The 24,512-nt window shown below is 36.0% G+C and overlaps 1 protein-coding gene across 3 annotated transcripts in view; it reads right to left on the reverse strand.

The window, feature by feature from the left end:
* Positions 1 to 1,112: 1,112 nt before the first annotated feature.
* LOC144560121 (splicing factor U2af small subunit B-like) overlaps positions 1,113 to 24,512 on the reverse strand; it is an 85,680-nt gene continuing 62,280 nt past the window's right edge. Inside the window, exons 2-3 of one of the 3 annotated variants that reach the window (XM_078309276.1) lie at positions 3,306 to 3,324; positions 1,113 to 2,108 (exon numbers count right to left, since the gene is read on the reverse strand). In XM_078309276.1, the coding sequence (XP_078165402.1) occupies positions 1,275 to 2,096 (822 nt within the window). In that variant the 5' untranslated portion in view covers positions 2,097 to 2,108; positions 3,306 to 3,324 and the 3' untranslated portion in view covers positions 1,113 to 1,274. Of the gene's footprint in view, positions 2,109 to 2,557; positions 2,752 to 2,803; positions 3,203 to 3,305; positions 3,331 to 24,512 lie in introns of those variants that run through there. The other 2 variants (XM_078309275.1, XR_013513330.1) reach the window with 2 other exon arrangements.

A 24,512-nucleotide genomic window follows, 5' to 3' on the forward strand; every position in this document is an offset into this window, starting at 1 on the left:
CTAAATATTCAACTGATTGTTTAAGAGCACTAAACATTTTACATAAAAATATTATCTCTGTCCAGTATGAAAAATCTATTTTTTCACATCTAAATTATTATAAAATAGATGATCTTTCAGCAAAGCCTGCACAAGCAATATTAAGAATGTTTATTCATTGTTATGTAATCAAAATTCATTCTGCTACCAACTATGCAACTGCCGTTTATAAGCAAATCGCAAGAATCAAAAGCACATTTCGAAAGCAACCCAAAACCCCAAGTCAATTGATATCTTAAAACAGGAATAATGTCATTGTTATATCAGTGTTGTAAATAATAGTATGCAGCAATCGGACAGATAAAATAGCGCTAAACAATTAATCAAGAATAATAAAAAATAATCAACCATATTCGAAAATAATGATCCAATTAGTCAGAAAAATCCATGACGATTTAATCACCGCCAACGACTAATCGGCCAATTACTCAACCTAAACGAACATTTTTTTTTTACAACACTGGTTTATATAAGCAACTGTCATTTATCTGTTCATCTAAATTACCTAAACTTCCACATCACAACCGTACCCCATATTTAAGTTTGAGAAGAGATCCACTTGAAGCTTTTTTTGTGACACCGGATTACACTCTATATTTTCAAAGTTCAAACACTCGATCCAAATCATTCAACATAATGGATATGTTAAAATGTGCTTGCAGAACAAATTATATATTTTTTTTTGAATTTTTTTACTATTTATCAAGATGTGTAAAAAATTCAATGGCATGAATAAGGCAATTTTGTTAAAAACTTAATAAATAGTAAAAAAATTCGAAAAAATGTAAAATTTGATCAGCAAGCACATTTTAATATATCCATCATGTTGAACAGTTTGGATCGACTATTTAAACTTTAAAAACTTTGAAAATGGAGAGTATAATTCGGTGTCACCAAAAAAGGTGTAATTTGATCCCTCCTCTTTTAAGTTTTTATATCCCAAAATAAAATAAAAATCACCTATGGTGCTTCTCAAAATACTACCTCCAGCAGATAAGTAGAAAACTGGAAAGCAAGATATTCCCAGCAACAAAAGAAATAAATAACAAACAAACGACTCAGCAAGTACCAACTAGTTTAAATTCTACCATGTAATTAATTAGACATAACACCTTCCACAAGCGAATCAGCAATAGTACCACAAAACAATCACAACCACTCCAATAACACATCAACCAACTTAACAAACACACTATAGTAAAATAATAAGAACACTACCCACTACATGACCTACCTTACCCGTCAACCTTTTCCTTCTCTTCCCTCTCCTTGTTCCACATCGCAATCTTCGCTCTCCTCTCCTCACTATTCTCTCTCACAGGGCTCCTCTCTCTCCTCTCACCACTCCTTTCTCTGCCTCTGTCTCTGTCTCTATCCCCCCTCTCCCTCTCTCTGTACCTGTCCCTGTTAGTATCCCTATCCCTTTCCCTCTCCCTCTCTCGCCCCTCTCTCCTCCGGTAAGGGCCTGGGCTCCTGCTCCTCCCTCTACTCCTGCCCGATCTATGCAATCTCCTCCTCATCTCTCTTCCTATCTGCTTTACATGCATGAAATTACAGTACCCGCCCCTGTTACAACTGTTCTCCTCAAACTGCCGACAAGTCGCCTCACGAAAATCAGTCACAGGTGAAAAATCAACAATAATTGGCCGGCCTGAGTAAAACCTACCTTGGAGGGCCCGCAGTGCAGCTGCCGCCTGCTCCTCTTCTCTGAACTGCACGTACACGTTCCCAATCATATGGTCTGCAAGGTTATCGCACACATTCAAACTCTCAATCTCTCCAAATTTGGAGAGTTCTTCATAGATGTCTTCATAGAAATCTTCAAAGTGCTCCTGCATCTTATTGGGATCGATCGGATTGCCCTGGGCATCAATACCTGGGGTGATCATGTCCGGGCGCTGGTACATGTTGGAGAGTAGTAGTGTGGGTGAGATGGTGGGGCGGTTGTGCAGCCGTGAACATCGGTCTCCGTGACGGCATGCACCGATCTTGAAGTAAAAGGGGCAGTTGACCCTGTCCTTCTCCGTACCAAAAATTGAAGCCAAGTGCTCTGCCATGGTTTGCTAGACCTGAAAAGGAACCCAAATGTACAATTGAAGGAATGATGTTGATGTTTCTATGTTTGCAACAACAATTGTACCACTTTAAATTGAGATTTGTGAATGGTAATGGGAGTTTGATTTCTAGCACAAAGAAGCCCTTTTTTTCCAATACAAATTTAGAAACAACCATCCGTTCAAGGGCTTGAAATGCTACAAATTATAAGGCACAAGCTCCTTATAGCAAGATTATCTTCACAATCATTCACACAACTCAAAATAAATTGTTTATCAGGATAATACACTTTACATGATTGCCATATAACAATATATATTCAACAATCAGGAAGACAAGTAGCAAAGTGCATTCATCCCTATCAACATAATACAATAAATGTTTAAACAAAGTAAATGCAAACCAGATTTATGGAAAATTAGCTTCTTGGGATATAGAAATAAATTGAAACCTAGGTATTTACCCATTGCAAGAGGTTTATGCAATTGAATCGATCAAATTCTAATCTTGAGTTCCTTTTTAAAACCTAATCTGCACATAGTCTAAAACCATTAAAAACCAGTTCAAGAAAAAATTGAATCCAGATATCATGAATAGTTCATTACAAAAGTGCCACTCAAAATTTTCAGTTTTATGATTAAAAAATTGCATACAATTCTAATTTCATAGTCCAAACCAAAAAATTTAATTTTCTAATGTCAAACTTATATTTCCTTCTTCCCAAATACAATAAAATCGGCTGGTTAGCCATAAACAGTTGCAAATATTGGTAATGAAGTTCTGAAAAACTCTGAAAACACGAGTGGCTCTTTTGTAAATTTCCCTAGGTTCGATTTTTTATAGGGTTTCACCAGCCGCATTCGAGTTAGATCTCTTAGATCGTCTCTTTTAACCTAATCTGCACACCTTTTAAAAACCGTTAAAACCTGATCCAAACTTAAATAAAAGCACAAATTATTCTTTGAAGGTTTAAGCACATCCTGCACTGAAAATTGATTAATATACCCTGGAAAATCAATTCAACCAATTTCGAGAGATCACAAACCGAAAGGGACTTTACAGGTTCCACGGATTAGGGTTTTGTGCAGATCTTGCGATCAACCCCTAGCTACGACACGGAATTAAAAAAGATTGATTTAGATCAAATAAGAACAGACACAAAAATTATAGCGAATTGGATAATCGAAAAATTAGGGTTTGAGAAACCAAACCTTTCGCGCTCCGCCGACTTAGTTTTGGCGAGAAATGCTCAATGCTCGCGTTTGGAAATCTCTCAGAAATTAATAGCCAGTCATTTTATATAAATAATTGTTTGCACTTGGTCTATTCCTGGCATTGAACAGAATCTCACTGAACTTTGGGTACCACTTATATTGGTCGTCCCCTAGAAGTATCTAGAATTTCATGTTATTTTTAGCCGACTCTCTGCACTCGGTCTAATTTTGGCGTAGAACTAATGCTTTGGGTCCCTCTTTTCTTAAAGCAATAAATAGAATCCTGTGGGCTGACTTTTGATAATTCTTCGTACGGATAGGCCCAAAAGCTTTTGTATAATGCTTGGTGCGGGATTTGTACGCTATTCTACGAGAAAAATAAATGGAGAGAGAGGTCTAACTTCACTTACAAGAGGACCTTTGAGAAATCAGCACATGCAGAAAGGAATTTTACCTACAACCTCGACTTGGGAGCAGCTGGTGAGCAGAATTTGCTTGGGGTTGGATCTTTTTCTATAGGCAAGAGAGATGAAGGTTTGAGTCTAAACAAAAGGGCTAAGTCGGCGGGCCTTAACGCGCCGGCACCCCATCCATGAATATCCTATCGTGGAACTGTCGAGGCAGCGGCGGCACGACAGTATCCACGTTAAAAAGATATCTTCGCAGCACTAAGGCCACCATTGCATTTATTTCTGATACTAGGTGTAGTTTAGAACAAGCTAGAATAAGAGTAGATGATCTGCCTTTGCGTAATTTTTCTGGGGTTGCAGCGAATGGTAGATCGGGGGGTCTATGGTTACTATGGTGTGATGAAGTGATTGTAAATATTTATCATTCTAATAAATTTTACATTTTTGTTGAAGTTTCTAATAAAGATGGCTCAAAGCCATGGGGCTTAATAGCTGTTTATGGGGACCCGTCAAGGGTGCAAAACCCAAAAATTTGGGAAGAGATTGGGGAATTTATTGAACATTGTGATGGTCATGCATGTCTTTTTGGAGATTTTAATGCTGTAATGTCGTTAGTTGAGAAGAGTGGTGGCTCAAATGAGTTGGGATCTCCAAACCAACAATTTAGAGAATGGGCTAGAAGCATGGGCTTGTTGGACCTTGGTTACCATGGACCGGCTTTCACTTGGTCAAATAGACAAGGGGGCGCAGATAATATCTCTCAGAGGCTTGATAGAGCTATGTCCACTATCTCTTGGGCGATGACTTACAATGAAACTGCAGTTTTTCATCTCCCTCGATTTAATAGTGACCATATGCCGATCTTGATCCGCACTAAGCCAAAACCTATCCGTGCTAAGCGTGTTTTTCGTTGTGAAAACTGGTGGAGTTTAAAAGAGGGTTTTGATGAGGTGTGTCAAAAGGCAGCCTTGAACGGGCATGAGGACTGGAGAAAGCTAAAATCTTGTTTTAAAAAAGAAGTGAAAGGTTGGTTGGGTGATAAGGCGACTCCTGACTTGATGTTAAGGAGAGTAGAAGAGGATATGAAAATAGTCAATGGTGATGTGCAAAGACAGGAAACAATTAGAAGGGAATCAGAGTTGAATAAGGAGCACCAACAGATCCTCTTGATGCAAGAAAGGTTTTGGCACCAAAGGGCTCGTTTGAATTGGGCTATTTTTGGAGATAACAATACTCGCTTCTTCCACGCAACAGCAGTAACTAGAAAGAGGAGAAACTCAATTCGGGCTCTCAAAGGCATAGATGGGAGCTGGGTGACAAGTGAAAAAGACATGCGGGCTTTATTTGTTAACCATTTTAAATCTATTTACAGGAAATATGGAGTCAAGCCTATTACGGATGTTTATAGAGCTGATGTATTTCATGATGTGACGGGGATCCCCTCCTCTGCCCATGTGTTGCTAGAGGCCGAGCCCAGTGTGCAGGAGGCCTTCCGTGCCCTAATGACTCTAGGTGCTGACAAGGCAGCCGGTCCAGATGGTTTTAATGCAAGGTTAATCCAAGAAAAGTGGTCCATTTTTGGATCAGCTATCATGCAGGAGGTAAATGCTTTTTTTGCAACTGGGGAGATGCCTTCACACATAGGCAGGTCAAATCTGATCCTTATACCGAAAATAGAGGATGCTGTTCAAGTCACAGACTTTCGCCCCATCTCAGTGTGCAATGTGATCTATAAAGTAATCTCCAAAATATTGACCTTGAGGTTAAAGCCTTTTATTGGTTCATGCATATCAAGAGCTCAGAGTGCGTTCATTCCGGGTCGAGAGATATCGGAAAACGTCATCTTATTAAGAGAAGTGCTTCATTCATTCGGTCTCACCTCTTATAAGAATAAAGAGTTTTGCTTAAAGGTGGATTTGTCCAAAGCTTTTGATCCATTAATTTACTATTGTTCTAAATGGGAAGGGTGACGGGTTTTTGAAACCAGAAAGTGGGCAGAGACAAGGTTGTTCTCTATCCCCATACATATTCATTCTAGGGATATCCTGTCTTATCAAGGAGTTTGGAATATCCTGTGAAAACTAGTGCACTAAGAGGAGTTCGGCTAGCCCCCTCAGCACAACCGCTTACTGACTGTCTGTATGCGGATGATTTACTGATTTTTGGGGCTGCAAACAATGAGGAGGCAGGACTGATCCTACACTCCCTTCAAGAGTTTTCTGAGGTCTCGGGTCAAAGGGTGGGACCTCAAAAAAGCTCTATTTGGTTCAGTGCAGTAACCCCACAAGCTGTCAGGAATGCCATTTCTGAAACGTTGCTGGTTCCACTTGACAGCCAATGTTCTTCTTACCTGGGAGCCCCTATTGAAACTAAAAGAAATTCTTTTGATTTTTTAATCGATAAAATTTCTAGTAAACTTCAGATGTGGAAGTATGCAATGCTCTCTCCTGCTGGCCGACTGGTACTGATCCGTACAGTGCTTATGGCGCTGCCTATCTATTACATGGCCACATCAAGGATTCCCAAGGCTGTGATAGATGAGATCACATCTGTGATTAGAAGGTTTTTTTGGGGAAAAGTTGAGAAGCAGAGATATTTGGCTTTTGTCTCGTAGGAGAAAATTATGCAACCCTTGGAGCTGGGGGGTTTAGGTGTACGGGACCTTCAAGCCATGAATGAGAGCATGCTTTTAAAATTTTTGTGGAGACTAGCAGCGGGGTCAGAAGCATTGTGGGCAAAAATAGTCAAGGCTAAATATTTTCCAAGGAGTGACCTGTGGCATAGTAAAAGAAATTACAAATGCACTGGTTTTTGGAAGAGTATGATGAATTTGCGAGAATTTTTACAACCATGGGTTCAATGGCAGATTGGTGGGGGTGATGTGTGCAGTGCTTTCGCTCAGCCATGGTTCCAAGGGGCTTTGGAGTGTAAGCCGATAGTGGAAAGTCATAGAAGGTTGCTCGTGAAGGACCTATTGGATGTTGAGAACGAGTCCTGGGATGTGGATAAGCTAATAGAACTATTTGGTTATATGAAGTGCATGGAAATCATCGCGAATGTGGCACCCCCGACTCTTGGTGCCACAGGTGATCGTCTTATTTTCAGCAAGGCTAGCAATGGTACCTATTCAGTGAAAGCGGGTTATGCATTACTTAGAGAGCCGCATGTGCAGTTGATAGTTGGCTCAAAGGAATTATGGGAAATCATTTGGAGAAGGGGTGATGTGCTTCCAAGAATTAGAGTTTTTCTTTGGAAATTAATTCATAAAGCTCTCCCACTAGCAAAAATTATGCAGCGTAGATTTCCTTCGGTCAGCCCGCTATGTGCGAATTGTGGCAGTCATGAGGAGGATGTGCTTCACCTGATACATAACTGTCAATTTGCTCGAGCTTGCTTTCTTGCTGGGCCCCTCGGTCTAAGGACTGATGGCTTGAATGGAAATCTTACAGAGGTGCTACAAGGGATCTCTGATAGTCTGGATGAGGAGCAATGGCTTTTATACGTCAACTCGACATGGGCAATTTGGCGTTGTAGAAACGATAGAATCTATGGTGGGAAGCAACCTGAATTCAATCAATTCATGTCCTACTTGAATTCTGTCAACTGGGAATCTAAACTGAGCGCTACTCGAATCCTTAGTGGGTTATCGGGTAGGGTACAACAAATAACAACCTTGTCAGAAATCCGGAATGACTTCTATTGTTTCTCAGATGGGTCATGGGTGCAGGGCTGGTACGGTGGAATTGGTGTGGTGCTGTGGTACAAAGATGAACTGATATCCTACAAATCAAAGTCGGTAAGGGGCTGCTGCCCGTTGCAAACTGAAGCCATGGCACTCAAGGAGTCAATTGTTCTAGCAAGAAGTCATGGGATTGAGTCTTGTTCGTTCTTCTCTGACTGTCTCACTTTAGTTCGTGAGGTTTCGAGCCCGCAACCTCCTATGGATGCTGATTGGCGTGCTTTTGATGAAATCTTGGAAATTTGGAAATTGATGCAGGAAAATAAATTTTATGCGTGTGAGCATGTGCATAGAGGCCAGAATAATTTGGCTGACGACCTAGCTAAGAAGGGGAGGTTAAATGATTGGGATTATACAGGATATACATTTCCCTGTTTTAATTTGTAAAAGGGATATAATTACGGGTGTTGTAATGGGACAGGAAGGGTAGCTTTGTTTCCTATATCTCATAATACCCACTGTCTGTTAGTGGTTGTAACCAACCTACGGGTTTTTTGGATAACAAAAAAAAAATTGTTGTTTTAAATATTACATATTTTTGTAATGACAGATATTAATATCAAAAATTCAGAATAGAGTAATTATTAAGAATACAATATTGTTGTCGGCATATGCGGCCATTTTTATTAATACCCTTAAAAAAAATTAATTTTAAAAATAATCATGCATTGGATTTTATTTAAATGCCCCAACCGCCAGGCCCACGGGCGGCCCAAAACACAAGCGGACCGCCTGTCCCATGGGCGGGTCACAGCACTAGCGGACCGCCCGTCCTTATTTTTATTTTTTTTAGAGATCTTAGTATTTTGATTTAAATAATTTTGTGAAGAAAAAGTTTTCTTGTTTAGAGTGTATACCAAAAAATAAAACATTTGATATATTTATGAAGTGATGTCGTAACTCTTTATAACTTTGATTTATTTTTATTTTTTTTGGTGAATTTTGATTTTATTTGTCAGTTGGATATCACAAGTCTAAATATAACACTAATTAAGGACTTGGCATTTATTCAAAAATTTTCAAGCTCTAATAGCTTGTTGATCTTCTTCTCTTTATTTATGGTACTAAAACAGTAGTTTAGAGCTACTAAAATATGTTCAAACATCAAATTAGATCTATGTCCATGCACAAAGTATCCTAAACTGACCTCTGGTATGGTATCAAGTCCAAACTCAGCAGCCAAGCGGCAAAGGCCACTGGTAAATCAGCAAGTCTGGACTGATACAGGGACCAAACTGCAAAAGTGATTGCACCAGCATGTAGAAAATTCAAAAATACACAGAATTGATATAAATTTCAACTTATTTGGATTTTTCTACAGTCAGTTATGAATTTTCAAAGTTTAATTTTCGAAAAAACTTTAAACAGCCATAACTTTGACTAGGAAACTCGGATTTACGCGTATGAGCACTTTTCGGAAAGGGGAGGACGAGACGGATCCGTTATGCCTTAGTGGTACACCACGCATCGTCGCATCAGAAGCATCAGAATTTCCAAAAAACGTCGTTTAGTGCCTCAAAAATCCAGTTTAAGTTTTCGTTCGACGGTAGGCATTAAAAAATAGCGATTTTCAAACCATCTTAATAAATAGTAAAAAAATTCAAAAAAATGTAAAATTTGGTCTCCAAGCACATTTTAATATAGATTAAACATCTAACGGTTTAGATCGGCTATTTGGACTTCGAGTATGTATATATGTATATGTGTATGTGTATATGTATATGTGCATGTGTATATGTGTATGTGTATATGTGTATGTGTATATGTATATGTGTGTGTGTGTATGTATATGTATATGTATATGTATAAATGTATATGTGTAAATGTATATGTGTAATATGAATATGTGTATGTGTGTGTGTGTAGACATACACATATACATATACGTATACGTATACGTATATGTATATATATGTATGTGTATATACGTATATGTATACGTATATATATGTATGTGTATACATATACATATACATATATGTATACGTATATGTATATGTATATGTGTGCACGCGCGCGCGCGTGTAAATGTGTATGTGTATATGTAGATGTAGATGTAGATGTAGATGTAGATGTAGATGTAGATGTATTTATGTATATGTACATAAAGAATTACGACATCACTTCATAAATATATCAAATGTTTTATTTTTTGGCATACACTCTAAACAACTTTTTCTTCACAAAATTATTTAAATCAAAATACTAAGATCTCTAAATTTTAAAAAAAAAAAAAAAAAAAAAAGGGTGGACCACCCAGAGGTGGGGCGGGTTGGTATAGGGTTGGACCGCCCGGGCATGAGGCGGCTCGCTTGAATTTTCGCCCGCCCCACAGCCCAGCGGTCGGGGCATATATAAAAAAAACATCGGAGGTTATTTTTATAATTTTTTTTTTGGGTATTAAAAAAAAAGGCCATTCATCATCACCATTAAACTGCAAATGAAAATGTGAACAAATACCAATGTCAAAAGTAAAAAAATTATCTTTATTATTTATGCCAATTACACATTTCTAGTCCTTTTTTGTTCGACTGAAACGTTATTTTTTGGGTTTAATTAATTGCCCGTTGATTTTGAACAAATTTAACTGATGCTGAATTTAGGACAATTAGCCTTCATTGAGATTTGATTCAGAATTAACATTAGTAGGTTAATTATAAAAAATTTAAACTTTTATGGTATGTATTAGGGCTGGCAATGAGCCGGCCCAGTCCGAGCTAGGCTAAGCTCATGGCTCACTCGTTTTAGCAACAAGCGAGTCATGAGCGAGCAACATTCAGATCCAAGCAGAAAAAGTAACTTGTGACTCGCTTGTTTTGACAATGAGCGAGCCGAGCCAGCTCGTGAAAGCTTGTGGGTCAAAAACCCAAATGTATTAGATAATGTAATATAAAGTCAACTACCATAAATTAAGTTTGTAATTAAATTTGTACATACTAAAATACTAAATCTCCAAATTTATATAAACATAGTTCACAAAATAAATTCATGCATACTAAATTCACACAAATTCATACTTGGACCAAGCTAGGCCCCATCTCAAACTTGTTAATTTTGGATCAAGCTAGTAATGAACTAGCTCGTTAATAGCTTGGACTCCACTAACAAATGAGTCGTTAGCGAGCGAATCATATGCGAGTCACGATCGGTCCACGAGCTACGAGCTTTCTTGCCACCCCTAGTATTAATATTTGTTAATTTTACCCTACAAAATAATATTTAAATTAAAAAATCTCCCATTTTAGATGTATATATCCTTTATCATAGTTTGTGATTGAAGCATATTTGAATTAATTTTAATGTTTGGCATATCATCAATAATTTAAGGGTCCTTAAAAAAGTTTAAAAGTATTTTATGAAAGGCTAAAATATTTTAAAGTTGGTGCACTTTTAAATTATGACAAGCATATTAATTTGGAATTGTAAACTTTAGATACAAAATAATATATTCTTTTAAAAGAAATGATGTAAAAGAGTAGAATATTTGCGCCAGTTTTATGCCTGGTCACTCGAAGTATGGTTTGACCATTGCAATAATCCCGCACGTGTCATTCTCTCCGTATTATGTTCTTACTTTGCGATCCACGTGTCCACTTCAACAATATCACTCCTACAAAATAGAATCCGTATCACAAAGGTAATTGAGGTTCAAGCAAAAAATCCGGACCGTTCTTTTAACTTGATCCAAATCTCAAAGCACACCCCTACAGTCATAATAGAGACCGAATTGAGAATCTGGACCGTTTATTTTTTTTTAAATTGTACATCTGGTACCTAAGGAGACAGACTGCAAAATATGCATGGAGACGTGACATCAGAAAAATAATAAAATTTTTGGAGGTTAACTTTAGCATCTAGTTAATGAAACTGTGCCAGCTTTTTCTCAAAAAAATAATAAAAAAATTTCATAACAATAATATGTGTGTGAGAGGTTAAACTACTATATTTATATGAGTAAGACTACGGTGCTATGGGTTGCATAGAGGATTAGGGTGTTACGGCTCAATATTTGACTTTTTAAAATCCTAACGGTCGATTCGAATTGTTTATCTTATTCTCCATATTAATATGTGTTTGATGAACAAGTTTTATATTTTTTGGAAATTTTTTACTATTTTTTTAGATAGGTAGAAAATCAAATATCTAAGTGGTGCAGAATTTTTTAGATCAAGTGTTTTTCTACCTATCTAAAAAAATAGTAAATTTTTTTCAAAAAATGTAAAATTTGGTCTCCAAACACATATTAATATGGAGAACAAGATGAATGGTTCGGATCGACCGTTAAGATTTTGAAAAGTCGAATATTGAACCGTAGCACCGTAGCCTTCTATGCAACCTATAACATCGTAGCCTTACTCTTATATAAGCATGTAAGGATATAAGGGTATATGTTTATAAGTTATTTTTATGTTTTCAAAATTAAAATAACTGATTTGAAACGCTAGCTCAATATGTTATCCATGTTAAAATGTGCTTGTGATCAAATTTTATATTTTTTGAAAACTTTTTACTATTTAAAAAATAATAATTAGTGTTTCAATATGATTAAAAAAATCTTAAAAAAAACATAGTAAAAAATCTCCAAAAAAATTAAAATTTTGGTCCACACACACACACACAAAAAACCATAATGCATATCACCCTCTAATTAATACCCACAATATATCATGGAAATACCCGAAATTTTTAAAAATACCATTTTTTTAAAATTATTAAACCAAAACACCAATTTCGGGTGGAAATTATATTTTTCGCATGGCCGCTTTCCGGGAAAGCGGGCACTTGGAACCGGGCCGCTTCGGGGAGAAGCGGGCACTTATTTGGGCCGCTTTGGGGGCCAGCGGCCACACTGGATTTTGCTTTTTTTTTTCTTTTTTTTTTGGAAAACATAATTTTTTTTTGTATTAAAATATTAGAAATGTTGAATATATTTCTTTGAAAATAGATGAAATACAATATAATTTGATTTATTAGAAAGACTGCAACAAATAACCCGGATCAATATTTTTCAGGCCGGATTTTTCGCGGCTGTAAGAAAAATTAATATATTTCTTTATGTGTTATTGGAAAATAATAAAAATACTTCGATTTTGAGTTATTGATCCCAGTTCAAAATTCACTTCTAGGTAATACAAAAAATATTATGATCCTTCTAGTACATTTAATTTTTAAAAAGTTGTATCTATTTTTGAAAAAAAATAAAAACTTTAATTTATTTAATGATTGGTTTTCAAAAATAATTCTCAAAATAGATATAACTTTTTATAAATTAAATGTATTAGAAAGATAAGCATGAAAGAAAAATAAAAGCAAAATAGTACGATAAATAACAACATGAAAGAAAGATAAGCATCCTGATATAACAAATCACAATATATGACAACACTAAACTAAAAAAAAGTACAAAAACAAACAACAACCTAAAAGTCAGAAGGAGTGAATGGGCGCCTCGCCCTCCTGGTCCTCAAACCCCTAATCCGCACTGCGAGTGGCGTGTGGTCGAGAGAATCATCTGACTCAAGGGCCTCAACCTCCTCAATCTCAGCTGACTGCTGGACTGCAGGACCAAATGCAACTGTGTGTCCAGACTCCTGAGTCGGTAACATACCGTAGGCAGCTCTCACAATAGGATCATCCATGGAGATGTCAGGAAAGTACGTACCGGGATGATACTGTGTTGAGGTGCCAGCAAAGTCCAGAATGGGAGGATACTGCGTAGGCTGTGAGCTGCCAGGAAAGTCTGGAAAGGGGTTCGGCATAGTGAACCCTGGTAGATATGCAGGAGGAATCGACTGGGTCGGATCATAACCCGGAGAATACAAACCATCAGGGTTTGGGTCGATATTGAAGCCGAGTCCCTCCTCCTCCTCCTACAAATTTACAAACAAGTTATGCATCATTTTTTTTAAAAAAAATACATAAGTTGTATATATTAAAAAAATAACTTACCTGCGTAGAGAAAAACTGAGTAGGGATCTGCTCTTGAGTAGGGACGGCCTGCTCCTGAGTAGGGACAGCCTGCTCTGCAGCGCGCCTCCTAAGCGTCTCTTGTCCTCTATCGAACGCCTGACCGACAGTCTGAGCATCCTGGACTGAAGCCCACAATGCCTCGTCACCACCGTATAGGACGTATATATCAGGCTCATCCGATATGTCATCAATCTGATCACATCCAGGCAATCCTGCACATCTCAGGAGAGAGTCTAGGCGCGTCTTGTACCCACATTAGCAGACCGCAAGTACATTGTGCTTTAGAAAAAAAAATACGTCCGATACGGTGCTCCGCGTTCGGGTACCAGAGAAAGTCTGATACCCGATCAGTGCGGTGCCGGATACCGGGGACCACAGATGTCAATGTCGTATCGACATATTGTGACATCTCATATGGAGTGGGTATAACTGGTGCACCTCCACTGGAAGAAGGTACATCCCTACTAGAAGACGGTCCAGATCCCATAGATGTCATGCTGTATTTTATATTTTGGTCTTATTAGGATTTGAAATTAAATTTCAAAAAATAATTATAGTTGGGGTATTAATTATTTTGGTCAATAACTAATTTTCATATTTATTTTGGTGAATAATCAATTTTGGTACAATACGATAATTATTTTGGTCAAATAATCAATTTTGGTACAATTTTATAATTATTTTGGTGAATAATTAATTTTGGTACAATACGATAATTATTTTGGTCAAATAATCAATTTTGGTACAATTTTACAATTATTTTGGTCAATAATCAATTTTCATACCATTTCATAATTATTTTGGTACAATTCCATAATTATTTTGGTTACTAAATAATTACATGATCCTAAACCCTAAATATTTACCTTACTCCTACTCCTACTCCTACTCCTACTTTAAACTAAATTTAAATTTAGAAAGAAGAAGAAAATTACCTGATTTGAAGGGATGGCTCTCGAATGAATCGTATCAAAAAAACGAGACAGCGGCCACTATTTATAATTACCATGGCCGCTTGGCCCCCTACCGGTGTGGCCGCTACCCTCCAAAGCGGCCCAAAATAAGTGCCCGCTTCCCCCCGAAGCGGCCCGGTTCCAAGTGCCCGCTTCCCCGAAAAGCGGCCATGCGAAAAATATAATTTTCAACCAAAATTGGTGTTTTGGTTTAATAATTTTACAAAAATGGTATTTTTAAAAATTTCGGTGGAAATACTTCACTTTCTCAGATAGGACATCAATGAAATTTCTTTTTATTGTTAATCGTACAAAAAAATAATCATTAACCAAAACGAAAATTAATTTTGGGGAGGAGAAACATGTACCAAGATGCATGGATAGCGATCGACAAGCAACTGCATCTTAGCAAAAACCCAGATGAGATTTCTTTTATTCATCTCCAGTGTGGAACCAAATCCATCACTAAGCAAACCAACGAGTCTCACATGATTCAACGCCGTTTCCTAAAATTATGGAAAACCCAACAAATTAATAGACACCAAGTTTCACATATGAAATTGAATGGTGTATTAAAATATCACACGCGCGAGGAACATCTTTCAAATTTGTATTCATGGTTTGAAAAATCAATTAAAACAAGATAAGGCAACCTAGAGATGGTTCATGAGGGTTTCAATAGAAGCGGTCCGATCAGCCCCAACCTCATACGATCTATCCGAAAATTTTGATTAAGAATTGCACATATTGACGAACCATCCTCCCGAAGCCTAATACGTCGGCATGCATATTATCGGGCCATGTTTGCTTCCTCTTCCAGTCAGGTAGTGTAAGATCCGGTTTCGGTTGTTCATTATACAACTTATAGCCGTTAACATTTGGTATTATTACCTTGTTTATGGATTTTACATGGATTGATTGGGATAAAAAAGGAGTGGTGGCGAACTTTGGTGAAAAGATCAGAGCTTTGAAAGTTTGGTCTATGGTGGTGGTTTTGGAATGAGAGTTGTTCCGAGATGAGGTCTGAAAAAGGGACTCATATTACAATGGAGGCTACCATTGTCAGAGTTGGGAGAGAACACAGGCTAAGTGAAGATGATTAATTAATTACAATTAACTAGGTGTTATATATGTTCGGGGGAACTTCACGTATACCCCTCAAAAACTTCAAAATTACGTATTTCGCTCTCTAAATTTTAAAATTATATATTTCTCTCTAAACTTCAAAAACTCACATATTTACCCATTTCATTGTTTTTTTATTAAAACTCATTCTAAATTTATAAAATATTAATTTTATCCTTTATTAGAAGTATACAACGCCCCACTGAACTCAAATTTGAATCTGAAGGGTTTCTCTACCGTTCAATCCGCACGCATTGCAATAAGATTATTGCGTGTTCGCTTCAATATTTCTTACTAATCTATCCCACACGAATCTCAAAACAATTTTGATCCGCGTGCATCAAATATGTGCGTTTTGTAGAAAGTTGCATATGTGTACATATTTCCTATCGGGGCAATATGCAACGGTTCGGAACCCGATGGTGAAGTGTTTTTTCTGTAGTAGTTAGGGCTGTAAACGAGCTGGCTTGGGCCGAGCTAGGCCTTAGCTCAGCTCGTTTATTTTGGCCCGAGCCTGGACCGAGCGAGCTGGACCTAGGTCACCCGAGCCAAAACCTCTGGCTCAGCTTGTGACAAGTCAGCCCGAGCTAGCTCGCGAGCTGACGAGCTGGCTCGTTGGGCTTTATTGGGCTGTTATTATACAAATTCAAAAATAAAAAAATAAAAAATCTCATTCAAAAAATTTAAGAAATTGTCCAGTAGGCACATCTTCAAGCAACTAAAGCCATATCCTTTCTTCTCAAACCGAAAATACATCAATTTTGCATAATTGTGCCTTTAAAAATGGGACTGGACTTGAAATTATACGGGACTAAACCCTAAATTCACTGTAGCTTAACGAGCCGAGCTGGCCCGGTCCGAGCTGAGCCCTGACTCAGCTCGTTTATTTTGGCCCGAGCCTGAGCCGAACTGGCTCGTTAACAGCTCGGTCTGTTAGCAAGCGAGCTAGAGGCGAGCCACGAGCGAGCCACGAGCCGCGAGCTTTTTTGACAGCCCTAGTAGTAGTGATATTGTAAATTACAAATTCTTATTTGTATTTGTATTGTCCAAATAAGACTAAAATGTACTTTATTCTGCCACTTTTGATGGATTATCTACGAAATTATTCTCAACTTTAATAATTTCGATTTACAATATTTATGAGCCAAACATAAAAAAAATTCAAATATTGAATTAACTTTTCTTTACATATTATGCATCTTATTTTTCTGGTCCTTTTGACACAAATATTACTTGAAACTAAACTGCAACAAAAGATCCTTACTTCATAATTAACACAGAGATATATTTTTAAGATTTTACAAGATAATAATTTTGTTACAGAATTGTTTAACAATTTATTATTTTTATATGTCTGTTGGAGACTTTGATTGGCTGGCAGGTAAAAGCATAAGTCTATTGGAGACTTTTACAAGCTTTTTGAACTTCTTGTGAGGCATTGGCACATAGGGGTGTCAATGGATACGATATGGATAGGGTAGAACCATTTTCATACCTATATCCACTAAGAATTAATTTTATCCATACTTTACCCATACCCGTTAAGAATTTTCCTTATCCTACCTTACCCATACCCGTTAAGAATTTTTCTTACCCTACCTTACCCATACCCGTTAAAATTAGTGAGTAACGAAACAGTAGTGGACGAATAACGAATAATACAAATATAATAGTTTTAATAATTTTACAAATAAACCATCAAACTTGTCATATATATGCAATCACAATTACTAATATAAAATTAAAATATAAATATGCAATTAATTCTAAGTAATAGCTTTTTATTAAGCAAAAAAAATCACAAAATATCTCTTCTAACAAATTCAATTCCTTAACTAAATAAAATATCAACATTCAAAAAAAGAAAAATATTTAGCATAATATTCTTCTTATGATATAATTTATTTTATATAATTATATATTATTCATACTTGTCTTATCGAATACGATACGGATACGGTAAACGGGTGTCATTGACACCCCTACTGGCACGTAGTCTAAGATTTTTTACTATTGTAGCTATAAGATGACATCAGCCGCTGATTAATCGTCTGGGCCTGGTTTTGTTGTGACTTAAGAATTATTTGTTAGCGGACAGAGAAAATATCTGCTCCGTTTAGTAGGCAAAATTAAATCTAAGAGTAGTCAAGGTCCACTTAAGAACCTAATCCAGTTTATTTTTTAGGCAAAGGTTTCTATGGACATAAGGACCTATTTGTAAAATGAACATATTTTTATTTTCAAAGTTCAAACAGTCGATCCGAACCGTTTATCTTGTTCTCCATATTAATTTGTGCTTGGAGACCAAATTTTACATTTTTCTAAATTTTTTTACTATTTATTAAGATGGGTACAAAATTCAATGGTCTGAATTTGATATTTTTTGTACCCATCTTAATAAATAGTAAAAAAATTCAGAAAAATGTAAGATTTGGTCTCCAAGCACAAATTAATATGGAGAACAAGATGAACGGTTCGGATCGACTGTTTGAACTTTGAAAATAAAAATATGTTCATTTTACAAATAGGTCCTTATGTCCATAGAAGCATCACTCTATTTTTTATATTCCAGGGGTCGGTGCCTACCCCTATTCTACTGTAGCTTCACCCATGTGTCAGTAAACCAACTTATAATGGAAATGCAAGCTGTTTAGACAGTATAATTAGAAAATAAGCTAAGCAACCAGCACAAATTTCTTCAAGTCAGAAAATTTGATGGCAAAGAACTGAACAGGGCCACCAACGATTGCACATTTGGGCATCTATTCTTAAATTTACCCAAATTAAATATAAGTTTTAAATCTAGTCTATGCAATGGGCTGGCCCAATTTCTTACAACACTTCTATGACCCAGTTTAATTGCCTTATTCTCTTCCATGCGATCCTTTCTGTAAGGATTTATGTGGTTGATTTTTATAATATTTTCCGCTATGTTATCTCGATATTTCATATATGGTTCTGTATCATAACCAAGATACGCATCGTACCACCATATCGATATATGTATCTGTTGTCATAACTTGAAAGTTATCGTATCCCTTATGTGATACGATACCCGTACTTGTATCCATGCAACATATTTTTTTCTGGGAAAAAATCGGTTAGAGATTTTAACATAGCAGTTTTGGCTTCATGCAGAGCACTTTTACATAGTTAACATTACTAGATGTTGATGCTAGTAAATTTTAGGCGAAAATTTTCTGATATACAAAATTATTTTTATTTGATTAGCTTAAGGCTGCACACACAAAAATGAAGAAAGAGAAGAAAAGCAGTTGCTCATGGGTTTGTGTTTAATAATTAGCCTTTAATAAATTAGTTTTTAGATCATCGATGAATGGAAAGGCCAGAAAAATGAAACCACTGCAGAGCAGCTCATGATTGAAAGGTTCGTCATGCAAAGATCCACAAGGACAGAAATATATATATTAAAAGAATTTCATCCAATTGACATGTTCCTCAATTCACAAGCAATCCCTACTCTCCACCTATTTTTGTAAAAAGAAAAAGAAAGGAAAACAGTAAAATTATTTATTGTTACTGTAATGTTTATTGCAACACTTCATGTGCCTCCTCTGATTTTGATCATTTCACTAGCCTTTTTGTCAGTCTCAGACTCTCAGTCATCATGAAAATCATCTATAAAGGGGGGATGTATCTGCTGAATTTTAAGTAAAATGAAGAGAACTTTCTTATGTGGACCTACAAAATAGAAAATTATTGGTAGCTATATGAAATAGAGAATTAATGCACAAAAACCAATACTATTTTCATACCAAATTAGTACAGTATGCATTTCATTAAGACACTTGCTAATTTTCGCTGCGAACAATTTTGTTTTGAGTTAGTTCACAATTTTCTAAAATCAAAATTACATTTCAGTTCCACAGTTGATATTGATAATTAAATACATAATAATGACATATTAGACTTGATGACATTTAGGAGATCTAGGATGGTACCTTATGATTACCAGATAGTAATTGATTAGAACAATTGCACAAATTCTCTCCAGATTTGGGAATTAGTAAATAAATACTTTCATAATAATAAATCAGAACCTATTAGTCTATTAATTCATATCTAGATTGCTAGGCAGGTTCTTCTTTCTATTTCATTACCTTAAACAAAAAAACAAAAAAAATCAAGCTATTAGAAATGATGCATTTCAATATTATTGTAGATCATGGACACAAACCTTATGATTACAAAAAGTGGTTAGCAAGTTAGAAAAATTTCACGACACTAGCTTTCACTTTTGAAAAGTTCTCTGACACTTTTTAACGGGGAAATTATTAATACCAGTATGTGTCCTCTACAATTATTTACCAAAAGTTTAATCTCTATCCACTAGGATGAATGCTGAATTTGTCATAAACTTGAAGGCATTTTTGTTGTGAGGAATAATGTGATCGTTTGGTTTGAACTTGTTTAAAAGGATCTCAGTGCCTAAAAATGTACTCTAATTAATCATATTGATTTTTTTTTTTTATAAAAGACATATAAAATGCCCGTTCCAGAAAGAATTAATCATATTGATTAATCCTTTCTGGATAAAATATTAATTAATCTTTATTCCAGAGTTTGTGATACTGGAGGCAATCTCTGCAGTATATATATATATAGAGTTAGGCTGGGGTGCTATGGATAGCATAGTGGCCTCTATGCTACGGCTCAATATTCGAGTTTTCAAAATGCAAACGGTCGATCCGAACCGTTCATCTTATTCTCCATATTAATATCTGCTTGGAGACCAAATTTTATAATTTTCTGAATTTTTTACTATTTATTAAGCCACTTTGAAAATCGCTAATCCAACGGTTTTACTGTTTTATGCAGCTACCGTTGGATCAACAATTTTGTAAAATACTTAATAAATAGTAAAAAAATTCAGAAAAATGTAAAATTTGGTCTCCAAGCAGATATTAATATGGAGAATAAGATGAACGGTTTGGATCGACCGTTTAGATTTTGAAAACACAAATATTGAGCCGTAGCATAGAGGCCACTATGCTATCCATAGCACCCCAGCCTAACTCTATATATATATATATATATATATATATAGGTTCATTTAGAATACAGTTTCCATTTCATATTGGTGCTTTTAAAAAATTGTTGCTTCTATATTTCTAAAAAATAAAAACACAGGTGTCACTTTGGAGTCCTTTATTTTAAAAATAATGATAATAAAATAAGAGTTAGGCTGGGGTGCTATGGATAACATAGTGGCCTCTATGCTACGGCTCAATATTCGAGTTTTAAAAATTCAAACGGTCGATCCGAACCGTTCATCTTATTCTCCATATTAATATCTGATTGGAGACCAAATTTTATAATTTTCTGAAATTTTTTACTATTTATTAAGCTACTTTGAAAATCACTAATCCAACGGTTTTACTGTTTTGTGCAGCCACCATTGGATCAACAATTTTGTAAAATACTTAATAAATAGTAAAAAAATTCAGAAAAATGTAAAATTTGGTCTCCAAGCAGATATTAATATGGAGAATAAGATGAACGGTTCGGATCGACCGTTTGAATTTTGAAAACTCAAATATTGAGCCGTAGCATAGAGGCCACTATGCTATCCATAGCACCCCAGCTTAACTCATAAAATAAATAACCTTTATGATCTCCGAAAAAAAATTTATCCATAGAAATTAATGAAAAAAAATGAGAGAGGGAAGTAGAATGAGTATTGTAATTGTTAAATTGGTAGAAAAATCGGATCTAATATTTCTTATCCAAAAATTTGGATCAGATTCAATGGTTCTGATTTAATCTTTTTGTTTTTTCAATTTGTACTGATTTACATGGGTCACATGAACATCTGAAGTATATTCATTTTTTTTTTTTAAATGATTGGTAGTAGCTACCAATGGTTACATCCAATACTTTCATAATTACATCCACATAGACCACTACAACTGTTTTACTGAATTGAAGTTAGCCTATTCCTGTTCTGGTAACAGGTCCTCTAGAAAATCTCAGCCATAGTTTGAACTCCTTGTCGTCCCTCTTATTCTTTTTATGCACAATTTTCTGTGTTGCTGAGACAAAATACAAAAAGAAAGAGAGAAAAAGATTGAACCGGGAGTATTGAATCTGATCCAACTTTGTGAATCGGAAACATTGGATCCGATCAATAGATCGAGTGCAAGAAAGTTTGTACTCTTTCTATTTTTCTCTCATTGTTTATTTTATTGATTTTTATGAATAAAAATTCTCTTCGCCCGAAAGTTCCCTCCAACCCTTGCGACATCATATTTCTTGGAGGACTACTAGAGGTGAAAACAGTATGGATAATATATGATCCGTATTTGATCTGTATCAGAAAACTTAGATGTGGATATCCTATATTCGAATATCCGTATGGATAAGGATAGGCTTTACGTTTTAATTATATGTATTCAAATAATATATATATACCATATATTTTAGGAAAAATTAATTATTTGTCACTCCAAAACCTTCAAATTATAAAAATGTCATCCTGAAATTTGTAACATTAGAAGAAGAGAAGGCTTTATGTTTTATTCACTATTAACATTAGATAAATATTACGAACTTTAATCTTTTTTAATATTTTTATTTTATTTTAATAAATATCCAATCTAATCCAAATCCGATCCGTTCGTATCCATATCCCCAAAAAAAAAAAAAATATAGTTTTACCACTATGTATTCGCTCCGTTTTCAACGCTGACCTGGACCCAGGAAATGGTCACTAGTTGTCCTATTTGTACCCTTCGATTTCACACACAGAAAAATTTGAAGTTATGGGTACTGATGGTTTCGATGTTCATAACGTACGGCCAGGATTCTGCATATTTCAGTGAGGTAATCGGTAATCTAGTACGGAATGAAGTCGTGATTGTACTCTCACCTTGAGTATATAATTGCATTTCAGCCCCAACAAAGATATAGTATCGCTTTATGATATGTGCGTGGTAGATTCGTACAAATATTGAAGCGGGTATCAGGGGCAGATCCAGAGCCGGATTTTGTAATAGTGAATTGGGTTCAAAACCGATTAGTTAATCGGGTACTAGATAAAAAAAAATGTTCTAATTTCTTATTCTAATTATTAATCTGATTCAAAAAATTTAATCTAATTTTAATTCTAAATTTTCCAGAGAGGCAAACAAAAAAAAAAAAATTTCAAATTAGTCCGGACCTATAAATCTAATCTCTATAAAATTTCAAATTATTGGAGGACAGTTGCCCCTTGACTTCACTTGAGTTCGCCTCTGACGGACACACATGAATATTGAAAAGACACACACACACACAGATCATAAAACAAATCAGACGGAAGCAGAACCTTTTAAAAAGCACATTTCAGTCCAATGGGTTGGACGCACTTCCCTCTCCTTTTCACCAGTTTGGTGAGCTTCTCTTTTTAGCAATGGTGGTTGTTTAATATATGTGTTTTGTAATTTCATCGAAAATATGAAGCGTTGAGATTCATGTTATATTTCAGTTCCTGTGCTTGTTTTTACAATTTTACTAGGTGAAATTTACTTAATTTTGGAAACTGCAAATTCTTAGATTTACTTAGTATGTCTTATTAATTATCTGTCATGTAACTCTTTATGTGATATGAGTGGCAATATTTCTTAAACTCAGTAGCTCTCAGTTGCATACTTTATTGCAGCATGCTTATATTATAAAAAAACATGCATGTCACATGAAGATAGTTCACTGGAAAAAGGTGAGGGCAAAGGGAAAAGGAAAGAAGACATGGAAGATGTATATGTGGGTCCTACAAAAACATTTTGTCAATAAATTTGAAGGAGAGATATTTTGTTTGTGATGTTTTGAAAAAGGAGTGTAGTTTATAAAATTTTCCTTTGTTGATCAACAAATTAAAAATGAAAGAATGTCCAGTATCACAAGTTATATCTGATGCATCACTGAGTTTTCAATTAACAACTGATAAATGCTAGCTCTAGTGTTATACTTATATGTTAACAATCATGTCGTTTTAGGTTGAACGCGGTCGTCTCTAGGCTAACAAGTGTGAAAATAGTTTCAGAGAACTGTGCAAAAATCTTAGTGAAAAAAGTGAAATGAAAAAAAAATGTTGGTCCTCAACAAGATCTCACCATGACTCCATGAGCATCAACACTTCACCATGTGAAGTAATGTGAGGGATATATACTAGGTAGCATAGATTTATATTATAATATAGCCATATAGGCATGCAGTAGGTGGTCACACTCACACAAACACAACACAACTAGCAAGCTAGACATAAAGCCTCTTTCGTTGTGCAGATGTGTTCTCAAAACAGCATGTCAACATGACAACATCACAACATGTCAACATGTCAATATAGATCGTATTAGATTGCACTTAGGGGGCAAAGAAGTGCAATGCAAGCTATCCTCTCTGTCTCTGTAAACTACAAATCCTTTAGCCACCGTTGCTTACCTGTCAACATTATTGCAATAGGCATGTGGGCACTTTATATATACTACGTCTACGTGTCTCCTTTTTACTTACAAGATGGGACAATATTGACATCGAACCCAAAAGAGTCTAGTACCTCTGTCATGGATGTCTCATTGTTTTTTGTTCTCTTATTTTGTACCTCAATAGTGTTTCCTTCCTTTTGTGACTCAGTACTTGTGCCTCCAGCTCGCACTATATCTGTAGCTCAGTTGGATGCCCCAGTACTGCCTTCCAAAATTAATATGACATACCGTGCTGATGTTATCCAAGAGCAAAATACCGGTGATGGTGATGGTGGTGGTGGTGGTGGTGGTGGTGGTGGTGGGAAGAATGGTGGCGGAGGCGGTGGCGGCAGTGGGGATAAATGGAGTTACGGGTGGGGGTGGGGGTGGGGATGGGGCAGTAAAGGTGGAGGTGGTGGAGGAGGTGGCGGTGGAGGTGGAGGTGGAGGTGGGGGTGGACGTAATGGCGGTGGCGGTGGAGGTGGAGGCAATTGGGGTGGTGGTAGCAACGGTGGAAATAATGGGGGAGGTGGCGGAGGAAATTA

Source organism: Carex rostrata, chromosome 10 (genome assembly GCF_964058835.1).
Source record: "Carex rostrata chromosome 10, lpCarRost1.2, whole genome shotgun sequence".
NCBI lineage: Eukaryota > Viridiplantae > Streptophyta > Magnoliopsida > Poales > Cyperaceae > Carex > Carex rostrata.